At 38.2% G+C, this 16591-nt stretch overlaps 2 protein-coding genes and 1 long non-coding RNA gene across 4 annotated transcripts; 2 read left to right on the top strand and 1 right to left on the bottom strand.

Annotated features, from left to right (window-relative positions):
- Positions 1-615: 615 nt before the first annotated feature.
- Positions 616-1713, top strand: LOC148696471 (uncharacterized). Its single transcript, XR_015963558.1, has 2 exons — positions 616-684; positions 1510-1713. It is a non-coding gene; the product is annotated as an uncharacterized LOC148696471 (long non-coding RNA).
- Positions 1714-1915: 202 nt separating this feature from the next.
- On the top strand, positions 1916-5469 carry LOC137710340 (uncharacterized). Its single transcript, XM_068449292.2, has 4 exons — positions 1916-2189; positions 2440-3141; positions 4551-5047; positions 5126-5469. Exons 2-3 carry the CDS (start codon positions 2795-2797, stop codon positions 5017-5019), a joined length of 816 nt encoding a protein of 271 aa, XP_068305393.1. The 5' UTR covers positions 1916-2189; positions 2440-2794; the 3' UTR covers positions 5020-5047; positions 5126-5469.
- Positions 5470-5814: 345 nt separating this feature from the next.
- LOC137710341 (Mob1/phocein family protein) lies at positions 5815-14029 on the bottom strand. 2 transcript variants are annotated; one of them, XM_068449293.2, is made up of 7 exons: positions 13877-14027; positions 9822-9870; positions 9159-9267; positions 8275-8368; positions 7341-7474; positions 7082-7245; positions 5815-6336 (listed from the first exon to the last, which is right to left on the bottom strand). In XM_068449293.2, the coding sequence occupies exons 1-7, from the start codon at positions 13897-13899 to the stop codon at positions 6262-6264; spliced, it is 648 nt and encodes a 215-aa protein (XP_068305394.1). In that variant the 5' UTR covers positions 13900-14027; the 3' UTR covers positions 5815-6261. The 2 variants fall into 2 exon arrangements, with proteins under 2 accessions (XP_068305394.1, XP_088552205.1); XM_088696079.1 differs by lacking the exon at positions 5815-6336 and adding an exon at positions 6592-6730 and having other exon boundaries at positions 13877-14029.
- Positions 14030-16591: the final 2562 nt, after the last annotated feature.

Raw genomic sequence — 16591 nt, 5'->3', positions numbered from 1 at the left:
TTGTTTTTGCAATTTTGAAGCTTATAGTTGTGTTTGTAAGGTCCCAAGGAGCCTCGGAGTGTATCGTTGGACGAGTTTGGACGTCGGGATCGTCCTGTTCAAAGTTGGCCGAGTTTTGAGCTTGAAGACAGGTATGATCTAGTAATTTTTAGGCCTTAAAACTAGTCTAACGTTGTTTTACTAGTCCTAAGCTTCATTTTGGTATAAAGATCGTGAAAATTGGTTGAAAAACGAAGGAGAAAACACGATTTGAAATTTTCCCAGTTTTCCGGCGCCGGAGAAGAAAGGGGAATATTCCGTTAAGTCTAACGGAATATTCCTAACGGCAGTGACGGCGTCAGTTAGATTTAACGGAATATTCCTGACGGCGTCAGTTGACGCCGTCAGTGTACATGGCACGTGGCCGCGCGTGGGGGCGCGTAGGTCCGTGCCTAGGACGGCGCGTGGGGGCGCGTGCGTGGTCCAAAAATTATTTTAAAAATATGGGTGTGATCCTGAGGTTGTGTAGAGTACGTTGGTATATTCATTTGTCCAATTTGAGCAATGTATGAGAAGTTATTACGAGAAGTTGGTTATGTGCTTTTAAATTAACGTTTTCGTAGCTTTTTCGCGTATAGGTGATTCGTTTTCCGAGGACGAGCGTTCACACTCGAGGCAGGGGGGCTACGACCCTTCTAATTACCAGTGAGTGGGCTTTTGTTTTCCGTATATACCTATATACATATTAATTCCCAGAAATTAAATAGAAAAGGTTATTTGTTTTATGTCATGCATCATATGAATGTTGTTTACGCATCATCGCATGTATTAGTAGTGACATACATATATATATATATATATGTGTATTTGGTGCTGTGGACGCACAGGTAAGTGCCAGGTAAGCGGTATTCATGTTGTTATGCAATAGTAGTTTGAAATGCTTAGAGAGCTCATAATCTGCACCCCGGTGTTAGTGCTCCCGCCCAGGGCCAGGGCATAGTCCTTCACGTGATGTTCACCCGCACCACACGCTCGCCTTGGATCCAAGTTAGGTGCAAGCCTTGTCGTGCAGACCACATTAGGTGGTTCCGACTCGTAGGTGACCCGCGATTATTCGCACAGTCTTCACGTGATCGTAGCACTAGAGCGTATATATTACACCCAGTCCTGTCGTACAGACCACGTTAGGTGGTTCCGACTCGTGTGCAGATTCAGATATTGAGTTGAGATTGGAGCTCTATCTGCAGCCGTACAGGTCACGTTAGGTGACTCCCGGCTGCCAGATTATATGTTATTGATGTGAATTATGCTTGAGCATTTATATTTGATTATGAGATTCTGTTGTGGCATATTCTCGAGCATGAATGGCATATTTTGGAGCATGATTGGCATATCTATACATACGTATATATGTTCATTTTCTGGGAAGTATACATGTTTTACGGCGAGGGGTTAGAATGTATTTTTGCTAAAGAGTTTTCAAAGAGCTTTGTTTTTGCCCACTCACGCTTTTGTTTTGCGCCCTTCCAGGTTCTAGTGGTCTAGCAAGTTCGATGGTTTATCCCAGAGGGCGTCCCGGCATTTCTGACAGACACTCACCATTGTAGGGTCACCTTCGGGTGTATATATGTCGTATCTTTTCCTTTTGGACTGTTGTAGACTTGCTCTGAATTGTGTCTCACATACACTAGTACTTTGTATGCTAGTTAGTTTTTAATTATTCGTACTTTTATATTACTATCTTAATAGCTTCCGCACGCGCACATGGCTACGTCACCTTCGTGTGACGGCCAGCATGCCCTGATTTCGGTCGGGGTGTGTCAACTTAAATCTATATTGAATACTTCTAAATTTATTAAAAAAAATTAAAATACTTCAGAATCCCATTTGAATACACGATCAGATATTTTAAATCAATAATCGTCGAAGCATCCAAGAGAGTCGTTTGAAATAAAAGATAGGCCTTTGACCGGACGGTGTAGATGATGGACCCACCAGGAGTCGGAGCGTGAGAACAGTATATCGCCTTGACAATTCCGTTCCCATAATCATCGTTCTCTTTTGGATCCCCACCACCTCCGCCCATCATCATCAGCACATTACAGCAGATATTTTACTCTCCCTCGCTCACTTTCACTGCCTTTGCCTTTTGGGTTTGCAAAAAGCAAAAGCCTTTGATGAATCAATCATACGCTTACAAGTATTCCCAAGTACGTCGATTTCGTTTTTTTTTTCCCCTTCCTTTTTGGCTTTTTCTCTAATAATATCGTGATGATTTCCCTTTACGCGCCATTCAATTACCATTTTTTTAGCTAGTACTGTGAATTGCGATGCAGTTTTTCGTGTATAAAATGTTGGGTTTAGTGTCAATTTCCATTTTTTTACTGCTTCGATCTTGTTTTTATTTATTTTTTATGTTTTTATGTGCTTACAAATCGTAATTAATGTTCTCATTGTCAGATGTTGAAGTTTGACTACTGGTGAGGCTTTTGCTTGTTTTCCTAGTTTCTTTACTAAAAGAAAGACGACTTTCTACACCTTGCTTTCTGGGAAGGTTGGAAATTGGAAAATTGATTAAGTCTTTCGCCTTCAAAACACTTCTAGAAGAACCCAAAAATCTCAGTCCAAGAACACAGTCTGCCAGCGGAAAGGAAAAGAATTTCATAGTGTTTTTCCTGGAAAAGGAAATTATGGGTTTTGTTGGACAAGAAAAAGATTGAAATCTCAGGGAGATATTGACCAAAAAATAAAGGGAAATCTCAGAGAGGCGGACATTGATCGGTGCATATATAGATATATCCATCAACCAAGAAAGATGGGTTCTTTCAAAGGTCATATTCTGCCAGGGACTTTGTTTTTGGTTGTTGGGGTGTGGCACGTATGGTGCTCGCTGGTGAGATATGTGTCAAACCCCAAGTCCTTTCGGGTACATGTATGGAACCCAATTCCCGGTGTTGATGGGAGGCTTAAGTATTTTGAGCTTTATCTTATAGCAGTTGGTGCTTTCATTGATATGTGTATCGAGCTTTTGTATTCGACCCATCTCAAGTTCTTTGTAGATGGAGTCTTGAACCCTCATCACATGAATGATTTCGAGCACTCGGGGATGCTTCTTATGTTCTTTATCTTTGGGGTTGTCACCCTGATCTCACAGGAGACAAGGTATGGTCATGCTCAATTGATTATATTGATTGCCATTTTCTTCGTTTTTATATCATGTTGTGTAACAATCTTGTTGATTCGTCGCAAAAAGATAGGATAGAAAAAGCAATAAAGCCACTGATTCTTAGATTTTAAATATATGAGATTGATGAAGTAGCTGCTCCGATCAATTAAGAGTGTTGCATTTTTTTACCTGCTCAAGTGGATGTTTCTATAGCACCGGAAACAAATTAACAAAATGAGTGCACATCTAAAAGTTTATTCAAATTTTCAGCTTGGACTAGGAGGCATTTGGATCCATGCTTCCTCTATTTCTTTGCAATTTAAAGATTTTAATTTTGATGCTAGCAATCAAAATCGTTCAGATAATAGTACTTGCATGATTAGATGACTGCGGCAGCTGCTTATATGATGACTATCTGTTCTTGTGTACATTAGATGGGGATGGTAATTTGCAATTAGATACTCCATGGGAAGTGAATAAGGGATTTCATAATTATTTGTTGTGATATATTGCAACACTTTTATCCACTATTTATGATAGCTAAATAAGAATAGAAGAAAAAAATACTATCTTAATATGATTGCTTAATTCGTATATAATTGTGTAAGCATCAGTTTTAACTCATGAAACTTAGATATATGTCAACAGACAGCAAAAGTTTTGCAATCGTTCCCCAGGAATTCAGAGTGATGTGAAAATGTTTACAATAAAGAGGCAGATGTCTGATGATAGCACTTGTGTTTTTTGGAATTTCAGTTGACAAGAGAGAGGTGCTCCCTCTTTGATCTAGGTTCCAGTCTCCCGTCCCCTCTCTCTGACCTACTGGTCTTCCATCAATGTTGATGCCATCATCAGCCATGGCCTCTTCAGGACCCACCTTTGGAGCAACACAGCCTCTCCCCATCACCACTTAGCTTCATCTAAAACGTTGAACCCCAGTAGATATCCTTCCTTTATCCTGATCCCTTCCCAGAAAAAGCTGCCACAGCTCTTGACCTACAGCTAACAAGACTAATTATTCCACTAGGCTTGTTAACATAGGGTTATCCTCAACTCTCATATATATATTCCAGTTTTCTATTCGCTCATGTTAATCAGGGAGAGCTGAAGAAGCTCCAGTACCCAAGTCCATGATGGTTTCTAGCGGCCTGCTTGTGCCTGCAGACTGACTCCTTTTCTGTGGGATCATTGTAGAATTACTTTTGAAACTATTTTTATAGTTACGGGTGCTTCAAATATCAGGTGCTACCCATCAGACGTTAACCCCTATTTACGCAACTGTTTGTTAATTGTTAATTTTAACCGTCCAACACATCATCTATGCAATATCCTTGGTTTTCTGTTATGCGATGACTTTGTACTATGGCTAATTGTTTTTCTTTCTCCTTTAATGTCATGCAATTAGATTTCTTCCGATGCCTGAAGGAGCTCTTGCTCTGATTGCTGCTACAGCATTCTGTGCAGAGTATCTCCTTTTCTACTTTCACTCAACAACTCATAAAGGCCTCGAGGGGTATTACCACATCCTCCTTGTCCTCCTGATCGGGCTCTGCATATTATCAACTGTGGCTGGAGCCCTCTTACCAACCAGCTTTCCAATTGATTTATGTAGCGGTATTGCCATAACTCTCCAAGGCCTCTGGTTTTATCAGACTGCATTCACTCTCTACGGCCCCATGATGCCAGATGGTTGTCAGCTCAAGGATGATATGATCTCATGTCATTCTGTCGACAGTGAGGTCCGAGGTGAGTTGCTTGCAAACTTCCAGTTCTTTACCATGGTTCTTAGCTTGCTTGTTGCAGTTGTGGGAGGATATGGTTTTGTTGCCTCAAGATTTGGGCATTCTGATCAACGGAGCTTGCGTGCAGTATAAGATGTATTGGTTGATGATCGACATAGGGGTACGCTAGCTTATCCTTGTCCGCGTTTATTGCAATACAAGCTGTTCTTCTGACAACCCGATTTCTGTGATTTTACAGGTTTGAAATGCAGATCTAAGAAAATATAATGTTTACCGGAGGAAAGATCGAAACATAGATTTTTAGATATAGAAGCAAATGGAGTTACGAGTCGTGGAGTTATTGGCATTCATAACATCAAAGATACAAGGGGAGCTTTTTTTGTCAATAATGAAGAGGCTTTTGTTCAAGGTCATGTTCTTCCCTATTTTTCCTATTACATCACACAAAAAAATAGCGCAATGGCTCTCTAGGATTCATATAGCCGACCTCATTTAGTGGGAAAAGACTGTTGTTGTTGGTGGTGTCAAATTTTGTCAACTTTTTGTGATCTATATAATATTTGATGTATTTATTCATTAAAATGACGTCGAGTTAGGATTTAGCATGGGTTACAACATAGCTATCTCGATGTTGGCGAGAAATTTACAAGCAACCAAAACGCAAAAGTGTGGTAGCCCAACACTATCACGAAACGCCATTTGTTTCGAGTTGTGTGGAACAAATAGCAAGGCAAGAGATAAAGAATGCAAACCAAAACAGCAAGAACATCAAGATTTCTATATTTGTCGTCGATTATGTCTGTTTTGTGCCACCGATCCATTTAAATTGGGCTTAATCGCACTTTGTGGTGGTTTAAACAAAAGGACGATAGGATTATCGTCGTAGAAATGCACACAATACTAAAGTTCCAGAGATACTCAAGGTGATTTAGCCTTCAACTGCTTGATAATGGTAATTAATATTCAAACAAAAACTAATTAAAACTGCATATCGCTTCCACACAATTCACAATTTATAGCCAAATCTGTTCGAAACTAAATTTAACGAGCCGCTAGTTTTGACGTAAAACCAAGAAATACAAATACAACACTCACTTTTATGCTTCTATAATGTAAAACCAGCTAGGCAAACCTTCAGCTGATCGACTTCAGCTTTTCCGCTTCAGCCGCTTACACAAAAGAGCAACTGCTGCCCGTTTGCTTTCCACAATATCATAGATCGAAATAAATTAGGAGAGAATTAAACATTTCAAGTCTAAGGCACACAGCATATGCACAAAAAAGTATTTATAACACGCAACGTAGGAGACTGTAAAGATCACTAGAGTTTATTTCATTCAAATATGCTTCCCTAATGGGATCTGCAAACCGGGTTCAATAAGGAACGACGATGGATTCTATAAGCTCTTGAAGTGGAGCTAGCTCCTTCTTGTCAATTAGCACGAATTCCTGCAAAAAGCGCAGTATAATGGAATCAGCCTACAAGTTTACCAAGTAGGAACTTTGTCCATGAAGTAAGATAAAACCATGACTATTATGCATTAGTAATATCACTCCTCGAATCTAACTTCTATTGGATAACAATAAGGCCATGACAGGTGTTCAAACAACTAGCAACCTATACCACTTTATGAATTGAATGTCTGTCTCCCAACTGATGTATTTTGTGCCAAAAAAGGAGACGGAATCTGGAACTCACTTGTTCTTACATTGAGCATATGCACTGGGGTCTGAGGTAGTAGTTGGTTGAGGTTGCACGGGTTAGTTTGGGTTTTTCCTCGGTTACAATTCAACGTTGTTTGCAAAAAGTCACAGATTCCTTACAGGCTCCATCCTCTCTACCCTGTAGAGATATTTATTTTCTATAATTTTATTAGATCGGGAAGCTGCTGTAGTTGAGAGTTTTGACTACAATGTCAGAGGTGTGTTTTGGTTTGTTTCTATGAGTTGTAGCAAAATGTTGGTTGGCCTCTTGTTCCCCGAGTCTTTGTACTCTATTTTATGACTATTATTATAAATTCAAGTTACCAACAGCTAGACCACAATCTATAAGGCGAATTAAGAATATAATCAATTTCAGAATGTTATCGACGTTATCAACAAGATACGATGATTAAACAAATAAACGTACAACTAGATATATTTCAAAAAGAAGAGAAAAGAAAACAGTTATTGCAATAGTAAGAGTACTTACACAGGTAAATAGTATGAAATGCTTGAAGCAAGTATTTAAATGGGCCTCCTCCTTAAGGCTCACAATTTTCTGGAAATGAGAGTGATATATGTGGGCATATACACGGAACAGTCTTTTGAATATCGTCTTCACAACCTCCCTGAAATTGGGGGGAAATGGTGCACCTGAAAGACAAAGAAAGTGAACAGAGAATGAATTATATTAGTCAAAGGAAAAACACGACATTGGGAAAAAACGATATTGTCATAAATAGCATTACCAAGCTTTTGGGGAAATATGGATTCATCATCAAGTTGAGATTCAATCCAGTCCATTAGATATTCAACATATTTTGGAGCCGAAACCTCAATCGGTTTCTTAATCTGTACACCATCTGCCCACCTATACTCATACCTGTAGAGTGTTAACAAACAGAAGCTGGATTAGAATAAAAATTATAGAAGGCATAATTTGATCAGTCGTTAAAGTTGTCCAAGCCATCGAGTAAAAAGAGAAATTGGGAGTACATAACTTTTCAAAGGTTTTACACGAAAAAGATGTAGAAATTTGCTGGCAATATTTCAATACTGAATTTATGCAACAGAAACTGAGAAGTAACTCTAGAGCTAGCAGGCAAAGGTTGGTTAGCGGACAAACCACATTCTGAATGACCAGAATGATGTAGGAGATTATGCAAGTACTGGGTTGTGGGTGCTGAGAGAAAGGTATACAACCCAAAAGAGAAAGGGGACGTTGAGGCATGCAAAGGTCCACATGCTGTCAGAAAGAGGAGGTTGGTTTCCCACAAAGCAGAGAGATTGGGACAGGGTGGTTCAAGGGGTAGAGATACGGAGGAGCTTCATTCATTTTCTCTTATCTAAAGAATATTGATATTGAATACTTGATCCTTTTCATAGTAGTGTTGATGACCTGTGTTAAACACGTCAGTATTAAAGAGTCAAATTAATAGTTTATTTTAATATCTATCAACATGTGAACACCTAATTGCAAACGGAATCAATTGCTATTAATTTCAGAATTAATATAAAATTATAAGTCTAGCTTTCTGAAACATCTTGTACTTAGTGTGTTTCCACGTTCCCCTGGAGACTTTTGGTAGAAAGACAAGAAGCCAGTAACACAATGGTAAAAGGCCCAGATTTAAGAAAAGAAAGAGCAAAACGGTTTAATAAAAGACAGATACACTCCCATACTTGGGGCCTGCAGTCATTGTAGGACAATTCTCTGGAGTACAGAACTCTGTGAGGGTACCGTATAACAAGTTGACCTGATTGAAGAAATCCACAGCTGAAATTTTAACACCGACGACAAGATTTTAGAAATAGAGTACACAAGAGGGATTGAATTAAACAATAAATTGCTGGAAAGGAGGTACTTGAATGTTGTAACGAAGATTATTTTTCCTAAAAGACCAGAGAAAATGAAATTCACATAATTGGTGCTGCTTTTTATTTTTTTGTGATTTTTATTCTTTCGGTCGGATGTGGGGACATGAGGGAGGAGATCAGATGTGAAGGAAGGAGCAAGAATATGTAGAATGGTCTTTGTACTTCGTTTTAGTTTTATCTATTCCAACTTTTTTGTTCCTAGCCTCTCATTTTTCTTCAGTACCTTATTTCTCTCCTCTTTCTCTTCTTTAATTGGAAGAAACATAAAAGCAAGCCCTATAGTTTTCTGGTTTTTGTCTGGAACACAGTAATATTAAGAAGTAAAGTCACTCCCTTTCAACTGCTTTTTAAAGTCTTATCTATTTTCTCATAATACTTTCTAAGAGAAACACATGAAAATATAAATATAATTTCGAATAATATCTCAAGTTGCATCCAATAAAAAAAAAATTCGGAGGAAAGAGTCCCATTTTCATGTAAATCCTTTTACATCGAAACTTTTACTGTCTAAAACATCACACAACTAGCTAAACAGAGCTTTATGAAACAACCATGTGTTCTTTTGATAAGAAACAAAACTTTTAACCACGTATCAACCATATAATGGACAAACAAACTAAAAATTGACAGGCACTAGTTTGTGATGTGTGAGAGTGTGTGTGTGTGTGTGAGAGAGAGAGAGAGAGAACTGTTAACAGCAAGCCATTCATTTAAATCTTCTCCAGTTGGAAGTTTTACTGCCTCTCTTAGGTTGCCGCTACCAAGTGTAGCATCAATATGCTTTCTAAGCTGAGCACCCTGCATCAAGAGAAAAATTCAATGAACGAATTCAGTTACACTGTATGATTGTAGTATAAGATCCGAACAGCTCTTTCGTTGTTTTTCTCTCTGGATTTTTAGTCCCAGTTACTTTCACTTTGCATCTTTAAATTACAACTTCGTGAATGCTCATTTTCCAATTCAATTCAGGTTCTAAACACCGTTAACATGCTCCTTTTCTCATTCCAAGTTGTCCTTAATATCATTTAAGAGATTTAAATCTCACAGGTACAGGTTTAAACCATACAAATTTCAAGTTTTAAATCCCACATCATGAGAATTAAACACTAGGAGAACATATATGTAGTAGTAAATGCAAGGACAGAAAAATTTCAGAGTACAATTCAATTTGTAGTAAGGAGAATCAGATGAGAAAAGAAGAAAGTTACATAAGAAATTATGCCCATATAATATGGGTATAAACGACCACAAAAACTCAATAAAAGTTTTCTATTTTGGAAGAACGACGTACCAATATAGAATTATAGATACATACATAGACTCGGAGAAAAAGTTGAGCAAAAGGGAACAACCTTACTCCCTGAAGGTGCGCTTTTTTTCGGGCGGAATGTCCTCTGGTTTCTGCATCATTAGCAAACTTCAGTTTTACAAAATTGATAGTAACTAAAATCATAATGTACTAAGCAGCTTAGAAGAAAATAAAAATGTATTTTGTACATGCACATACTAACACAGGAAAATTAGCAGAGGGGTAGAGGGAGTGCTTAGAAACTAGAAAGTTGGTGACATTAAATTATGGGTTTCTGGTTCACACAGCCCGTGATAATATATCTACTCTTTGAACTTTTTAATACATACGCATGTCTTGATTTTTCCATTCATTAATAATAACGAAGTAATAACTACCGAGAGATTAACTAAACAAGAACATGACCATTTTCATAAACCCTAAGGGGGCATTTATTTGGCGTCGTTAGCTGGGACTGGACTGGACTGGACTACTTACTAACGTAGTCCCATGTTTGGTTTGCATTGGGACTAAGTTAAATGGGACTAAAGGGGACTCGCGTGGATTAGAGGCCTCACTAGGAGTTCTTAGCGAGACCCTCCACAAACCACAGGACTCGCTAAGACCATCTTCGCTTAGCCCCTTTCGCTTCGCCCCTGCTTCTTCTTCTCCGCTCCCGCATCCATTATCATCTTCTTCCTCATCTCTGCTTCGCCCCTCTACGAGTTATGGGCTACATTCTTTTGGATCTCAAAGGAATTTGCTTTGATTTGCAGATTGTGGGGAGGAAATGGGCATTGTGGCGGCGATTTGCTTCGAGCGTCATCGTGACTGCCATGGATGCCAAGCCCTTGCAAGCTTCAGTTCCCAACACTTCAGCCCACAACGCATCAAGGCCTCCAATACCCACTTCCAATTTGGTCTCCCCCACCATTTCTAACATGCCGATAATTTTTTCCCAATCAAATCCTTGAAGAAAACTGTTCCATCCTCTCCAAGTTTCTTATTCTTCTGCAACCTCTCCCATCAGGTAAAGACGATTGCTTTTTTTTTTTTTTTTTTCCTCAATTTTTTAATTTTTTAATTTTTTTTCACATGGGTTTGCTTGGTGCTATGTTGTTGCTGATTAGCAAGACCCCCCGACTACCACCGGATTGCTAAGACCCCTCTTTTCTCTCGCGTCGTCCCACTCGACTCCTCATCCTGCTTGACAAGCTCATTGGACCATCCCAGGACCACCGCCGCGTCCACGTAAATCACGGCTTCCTCTGCCACTTTCTCTTCTTAGTTTTCTTCAGTTTTGTTTTGAAGATTTGTGAAATTATTACTAGGTTTTGATAGATTTTTGTTTTTGATCGATTTGTGGGTTTGATTGATTTCTCAGATTTGATTGGTTTCTGGGTTTTGATTTTTGGGTTTTGATTGCTACCCATTTGTTTTCAATTTATCTACTATTTTTCCTACTTTATGAAATGAAGTACAAAGTTGTTCTATGTAAATTCTGATCTGTTTTGTTATTAACTCATTAATTTCAGCAGGTATATGATCTTACCTAGTTAATTAGTACCTTTTACATTAAGGCTTATGGTAGTCTTACAAGAATCCAACGAATTGAGCGGAACTGTCGGTGAGGGTGAGGGTGAAACCAATGTTCAAGAAATCTTAAACAAGGCTCGTTCATCTTCTAAATTGCAAATTTGGTTCTATTTGCCTATCAATTTGAGTCGTTGAAAGTTTGATAATTCTACAAGTTGCAGAAGCACCTGCAATTCATGAAGAAGAAGAGGGCTACGCCCTTTTATTTTTCCATCTATTCATTTTGATATTTTTAATAGAAAATAAATTAAAATATAATAATAATAATAATAAAATTTATTGTTAGTCCAGTTTTTTAGTCCGACACTGCACCAAACGCTTCACTAAGCTAGTCCAGCTTAGTCTAGTCTAAGCCAATCCAGCTTAGTCCCTGAAGCTAGCCCAGTTTGAGACAGTCCGGTGCAACAAACGCACCCTAAATTCTTTGATCTAGCCTCTTCTCACAGCAATGTACTCTTTTGTCATTTACGTTTACAAACTGCCTTCTACTATTCTTTTATGACAAACACAATATTTAGTAAGAGGAAACGAAAGGAATACAGGAAGCATGAACAAGTAATCTACACAGCACATAAAACAACATAAGAAACGGAAAAACCATAAGAAATGGAAAAACCAACGAAAAAACCTAAACCAACTGACAGAAGAAAATCTCAGGTTGGAGTCAGTTCAAAACTCCCCCTCCAATCAAGAAAATCACACTCATGAAATGTTTTGGCAAAGAAGCCCAGACAGAAGCAAATAGTCTAACTCTATCACAAATTGCACCCACTTCCTCTTCATTGTCAAATCCCAATAAACTAATCAGCTTTATTAATTTTTATTTAAGAAACAATTTTTTAAATTCTAAAAACCAGTACAATCAAATATTACAGGAAACTGCCACCTACAAAAACAACAGTATACAGCAGAAAAAGGAATGTCCATAGACTGAACCCACCAGGAAAACCCAAACAGAACATTGTCCTGCAAACTTCCATACCTTCCTCTCCAAAAATGTCAAAAATCCTACTTTCCTCTACAAGAAATACCACCAAAAATCAGACAAAACATCACACCTCCATAAGATAAGACTTCAACCTTTTTACATCCCCGCAAAAACCTTAACCTTTCCAGTGGATGAGAACCCTCTCCAAAGGAAACCCACACAGCCATCACACAAGCAGCTCCCCATTTTTCTTCACCGAATCACTCACCCCCTAAACCACCCTCTGCTTTCCTTCTAGATATTACACCCAGACAAATCAATCCTTTCTCCCTTCCTCAATACCGTCCGGCAAGAAATTGCCATAAACTCTGCTAACTATTTTGCTACTTTACTAGATTTTTACAGAGAGACAGATAATAAACTGGCAAAGTGCACAACGAGATTGATATAGAGGGGCGGGATCTCTCAGTCCCATTCCTGATCAAATAACATCTCAAAAGAATGAACAAAGAATGGGATCTGGATTTATCTGCAGATGATGATGATGTCCACTCCTGGCTCGAAGGGCCATAGACCCTTGACAAAAATGCTTTCCCCCGCCCTCCCAACAGCCAATTTCCTTGCAGCACCACATTTTTCAGCCTCCCCTAAAACCATCCTTTTCTTTCATTCTATATATTATTACATCCCATCTAATCAAGTGCTCTCACTTTCTCAATAGCTTCCCACAGTAAATTCCTCACTAACTTTTCTAACCATTTTCATACTTTAATTGGAACTGTAAAATGAAAAAACAATAGATTGAAAACTACTCAATGAATTGAAACCCTTCTTCCTTTCGACAAAAAAGAGCTTTGTCCACCTGCCACAAAGCTTCTTTGCATGCAACATATCAATCCCATTTCAATACCAAGGAACGACAACATATTGAGTACAAAGTTTACCATCCATCATGGTCCAAACACCAAATCATCATTATGAAAAACTATGCAAAGAAACAACAGAACTTCCAAATAATGCAAAGAGCACGCACAAGTACAACCCATGTGATGCATCAACTATAATGCTGTTACTATCTTATCTATCTATCTAACTATCTATCCATCAAGTTATCCACCATCAACCCTCTTGCCATTATTATCTTCCTGAGCTACAACGCCCAGAAATAAGCGGGTTCTATCACCAAACTCCATCATCCATCACTATTACTAAAATTTAATAACTAACAGCGGCGAGACGAATAGAAATCATCGACTTTCTTTAATAAGCTATCCACACCTTCCATATATTGCATTTACAGAACCCCAACAGTATCAGTGATTCAGTATGGTAGAACAACAAAAAAGATAAAACCCATTAATCAACACCAAAAAATCCAAAAGAATACATCAAAAATCACAAATTTCATAGATCAAGTAAAAGGATTTCAAGCATAACACATCAGGAATCAACTGATCAGAAAAGAAAAATAAAGAAATAGAAACATCCATCAAAAGATTCAGAACCAAAAAAACACTAGAAATGAAACAAGCATGGAAGAAAGATCCATCTCTGGGGACATAAAGGAGATATGCAGATCAAAAGTTTGTACTTGCCTGCCCAGACCGAAGAGACTCATGGCTCCAAAGCGAGAGAGGGATGAGGGGTTTGTGTATTGTCAGCTTCCTTCGTCCTTCATAATATACGATCGGGTTGGAAAAAGAGCAGGCCGGCCCTTACCCCTTTTTGTGAACCCTAAGACAAACTAAGGAAAATACGTTAATTTCACAATTGCCCACATAACTTTGACAATGTTTTACTTTAGTCCTTTAATGCTACTTAGCATTGAGTGCTACACGTGTTTAAAATGGTTTTCATTTTTAGTAGTGATGGAGGGAAAGGGATTTCTCCCAATCCCTTCCTCCTAATCCACCAAGTTTAGGGATCCGGATTTTTGAAATTTGATATAACGGCTATACATATGAGTTTACTTTAAAAATTATAATAATCTTAGTCGTTAAATCAAATTTCAATGCCCGGATCTCCGGACTTGGTAGATTAGGAGGAAGTGATCTGGAGAGTACCCCTTTCCATGATCGAGGTCAATTTCACGAGTAAAAATTGTATATTTTAATGCCTCGGGTTGATTCCAGGTCGTACAAAAGGCTCAAATTGAACAATCAAATAATAACGGTTGGAACCAAATTTATGTATAATCGTTGGTATATGAATAATTGTCGGAATCCCATGAACTTCAAAGAATAGGGGGATTGTTTGGGGGGCCATGTGATTGAAACCGGAAATGATTGCCTACCTATTCCCTTGCCGAAGAGGGAGAATCAAATCACGTGTAGTTCTGTATGTGTTGTAAAAAGATGATCCTTATAACAACTCTGACTTGGGTATTTATAGAGATTTCGAGAGTCCTTATAGAGAAAGTAATCACTCTTAATCTACGAGAGAATCTAGAAAGATAATTAGTATAAAAGAAAGCTTGATTGCTACTAATACTATAACAATGTTGAACATGCTGTGTAGATAACGGATCATTAATGTAACGATGTTCAAGCTATCATATTAACGGTAGATATTTTATGGTATCTTCGTATCTGTTGCATCACTGGGGTTTTTCACAATTGGATTGAGATAGTTGATTCCAAATTGCGGAGTGACTAGATCTAATCGGAGTGATTGATTTGAGTCTTAGTAGATCGAATGTCCAGCGAAGTTACCTTTCAAAGTGCGTTGTTGCTCCAATCGGATCTTCGAATTTCTGAAATCGAAATTGTTGTTTCTTGTGAACCATCTGCGGGCTAAGTGAGCGTTGCGACCCCAACTTGTCCTGTCAATTTTGGAGAATCAGAATGTTGTGCCCCATATCAGATCGAATTTGGTTCGCAAGTTGTGCGGAGCGAGTTAACATCTTGACGGATATCATAGTAATTTTGTTATAACACAATGTATTAGTAGAATCATGTTGTTCCGCTTAACGGAGCAGATTCAAGAAATGTTACGATTGTGGTTACTCAAGAGTATCTCTCTTGGCACCGAAATTGATATGTTTACACCTAGGAATATTAGGACATTTAGGCAGCGTGATCCATTGCATATGAGTTAAGAGCAATGTCTGTTGAGTACAGTTTTGTGAGATATTCTTAGATAAACTTTTGGATATCATTTCTCTAAACCAATTAACAAAGTTGTTTGTTGGATTGTTCATTATAATTGTCTAAATGTGATTTGCCTAAGATAGAGGAAATGAACAAGATATAGAACTAAGGAATTAAGTCTTTTGAGACATAAGCTGACGGTCGACAAATTTGACAACCCTGTTCCTACACCAAAAGAGAGCTAGGTTTTCTCCTTAAGTCACTTATAAGAATGGACTATATAAAGGGAGTTATAAGCTTACCCTCATTAAGGGTTATGTAATTTGGAGAAATTGGAGAAGCATCACTCTCCATTTTCTCTTTATAAGGTTGGCCACATAGGGTGGTGTTGCTAGCACCACTCTCAACCCTATATCACTCATCTCATCTTCACATCTCTCCTCGGTGAAGAAACTAAAAGACCATCATCGGTGGCTTATGGAGATTCTACTCTGCCATCCAAATCCAAGGATTCAAGGAGCAAGGTAATGAAAGCTGTCTCATGAGTAAATAGCATTTGCTTATGCAAAGAGATATCTATAAAGGTAAAATGAATTCTCAACTCCTTCTTGTAATTTGAGTTAAGTTTGGTTCACCACTTACTAAGTTTCAAATTTCATAGTTAAAGATTGGTTTTTTAGTGCATATGAACAAGTTTTTGCTTTTTAACTGTTAAATGCTTTATGTATGTTGCTCAAATAATCTTTGATAAAAAATAAAAAAATAAAAATCACAAAATTGTAATATAAAGGTTAGGTCACGAATTAAGAATTAGGTACTCAGTTGCGCCGTTAGGTGAGGGAATCATCATTCAGCATTGTTACAAAAATATCCAAATAGGAATGTAGGAAGATATTCCATCTCTGACAAAAAAAAAAAGAGGAAGATACTCCATCTTATCAAACAAACCAAAACTAGATTCCGATTTGAGGGGTCATACATTCAACGTACTCTCTGTAATTTTCCTTTTTTTTTTTTTCCTGGTTTGAGGGGTCAGAGTCAGGAGTCAGGAGTCAGGAGTGCAACCCAGACCCCCCCAGGGTCTCCAAAAGGAGCCATACCCTTTCCTGGTTTGAGCAAGAGGGAAAAATAGTACGGATAGGAGACAGTCAAGCACTGCAAACCAGCTAGGACAAGTGACTAATCGGTTTTTCTCCTGTCTGTCTTTGGCAGTGGGTAAGT

The sequence above is a fragment of the Pyrus communis genome, chromosome 6 (genome assembly GCF_041283825.1).
Source record: "Pyrus communis isolate YQ-2024b chromosome 6, ASM4128382v1, whole genome shotgun sequence".
Lineage (NCBI taxonomy): Eukaryota > Viridiplantae > Streptophyta > Magnoliopsida > Rosales > Rosaceae > Pyrus > Pyrus communis.
Note: the sequence above shows the minus strand (reverse complement) of the source record. Positions and strands in the feature narration are given on the sequence as shown.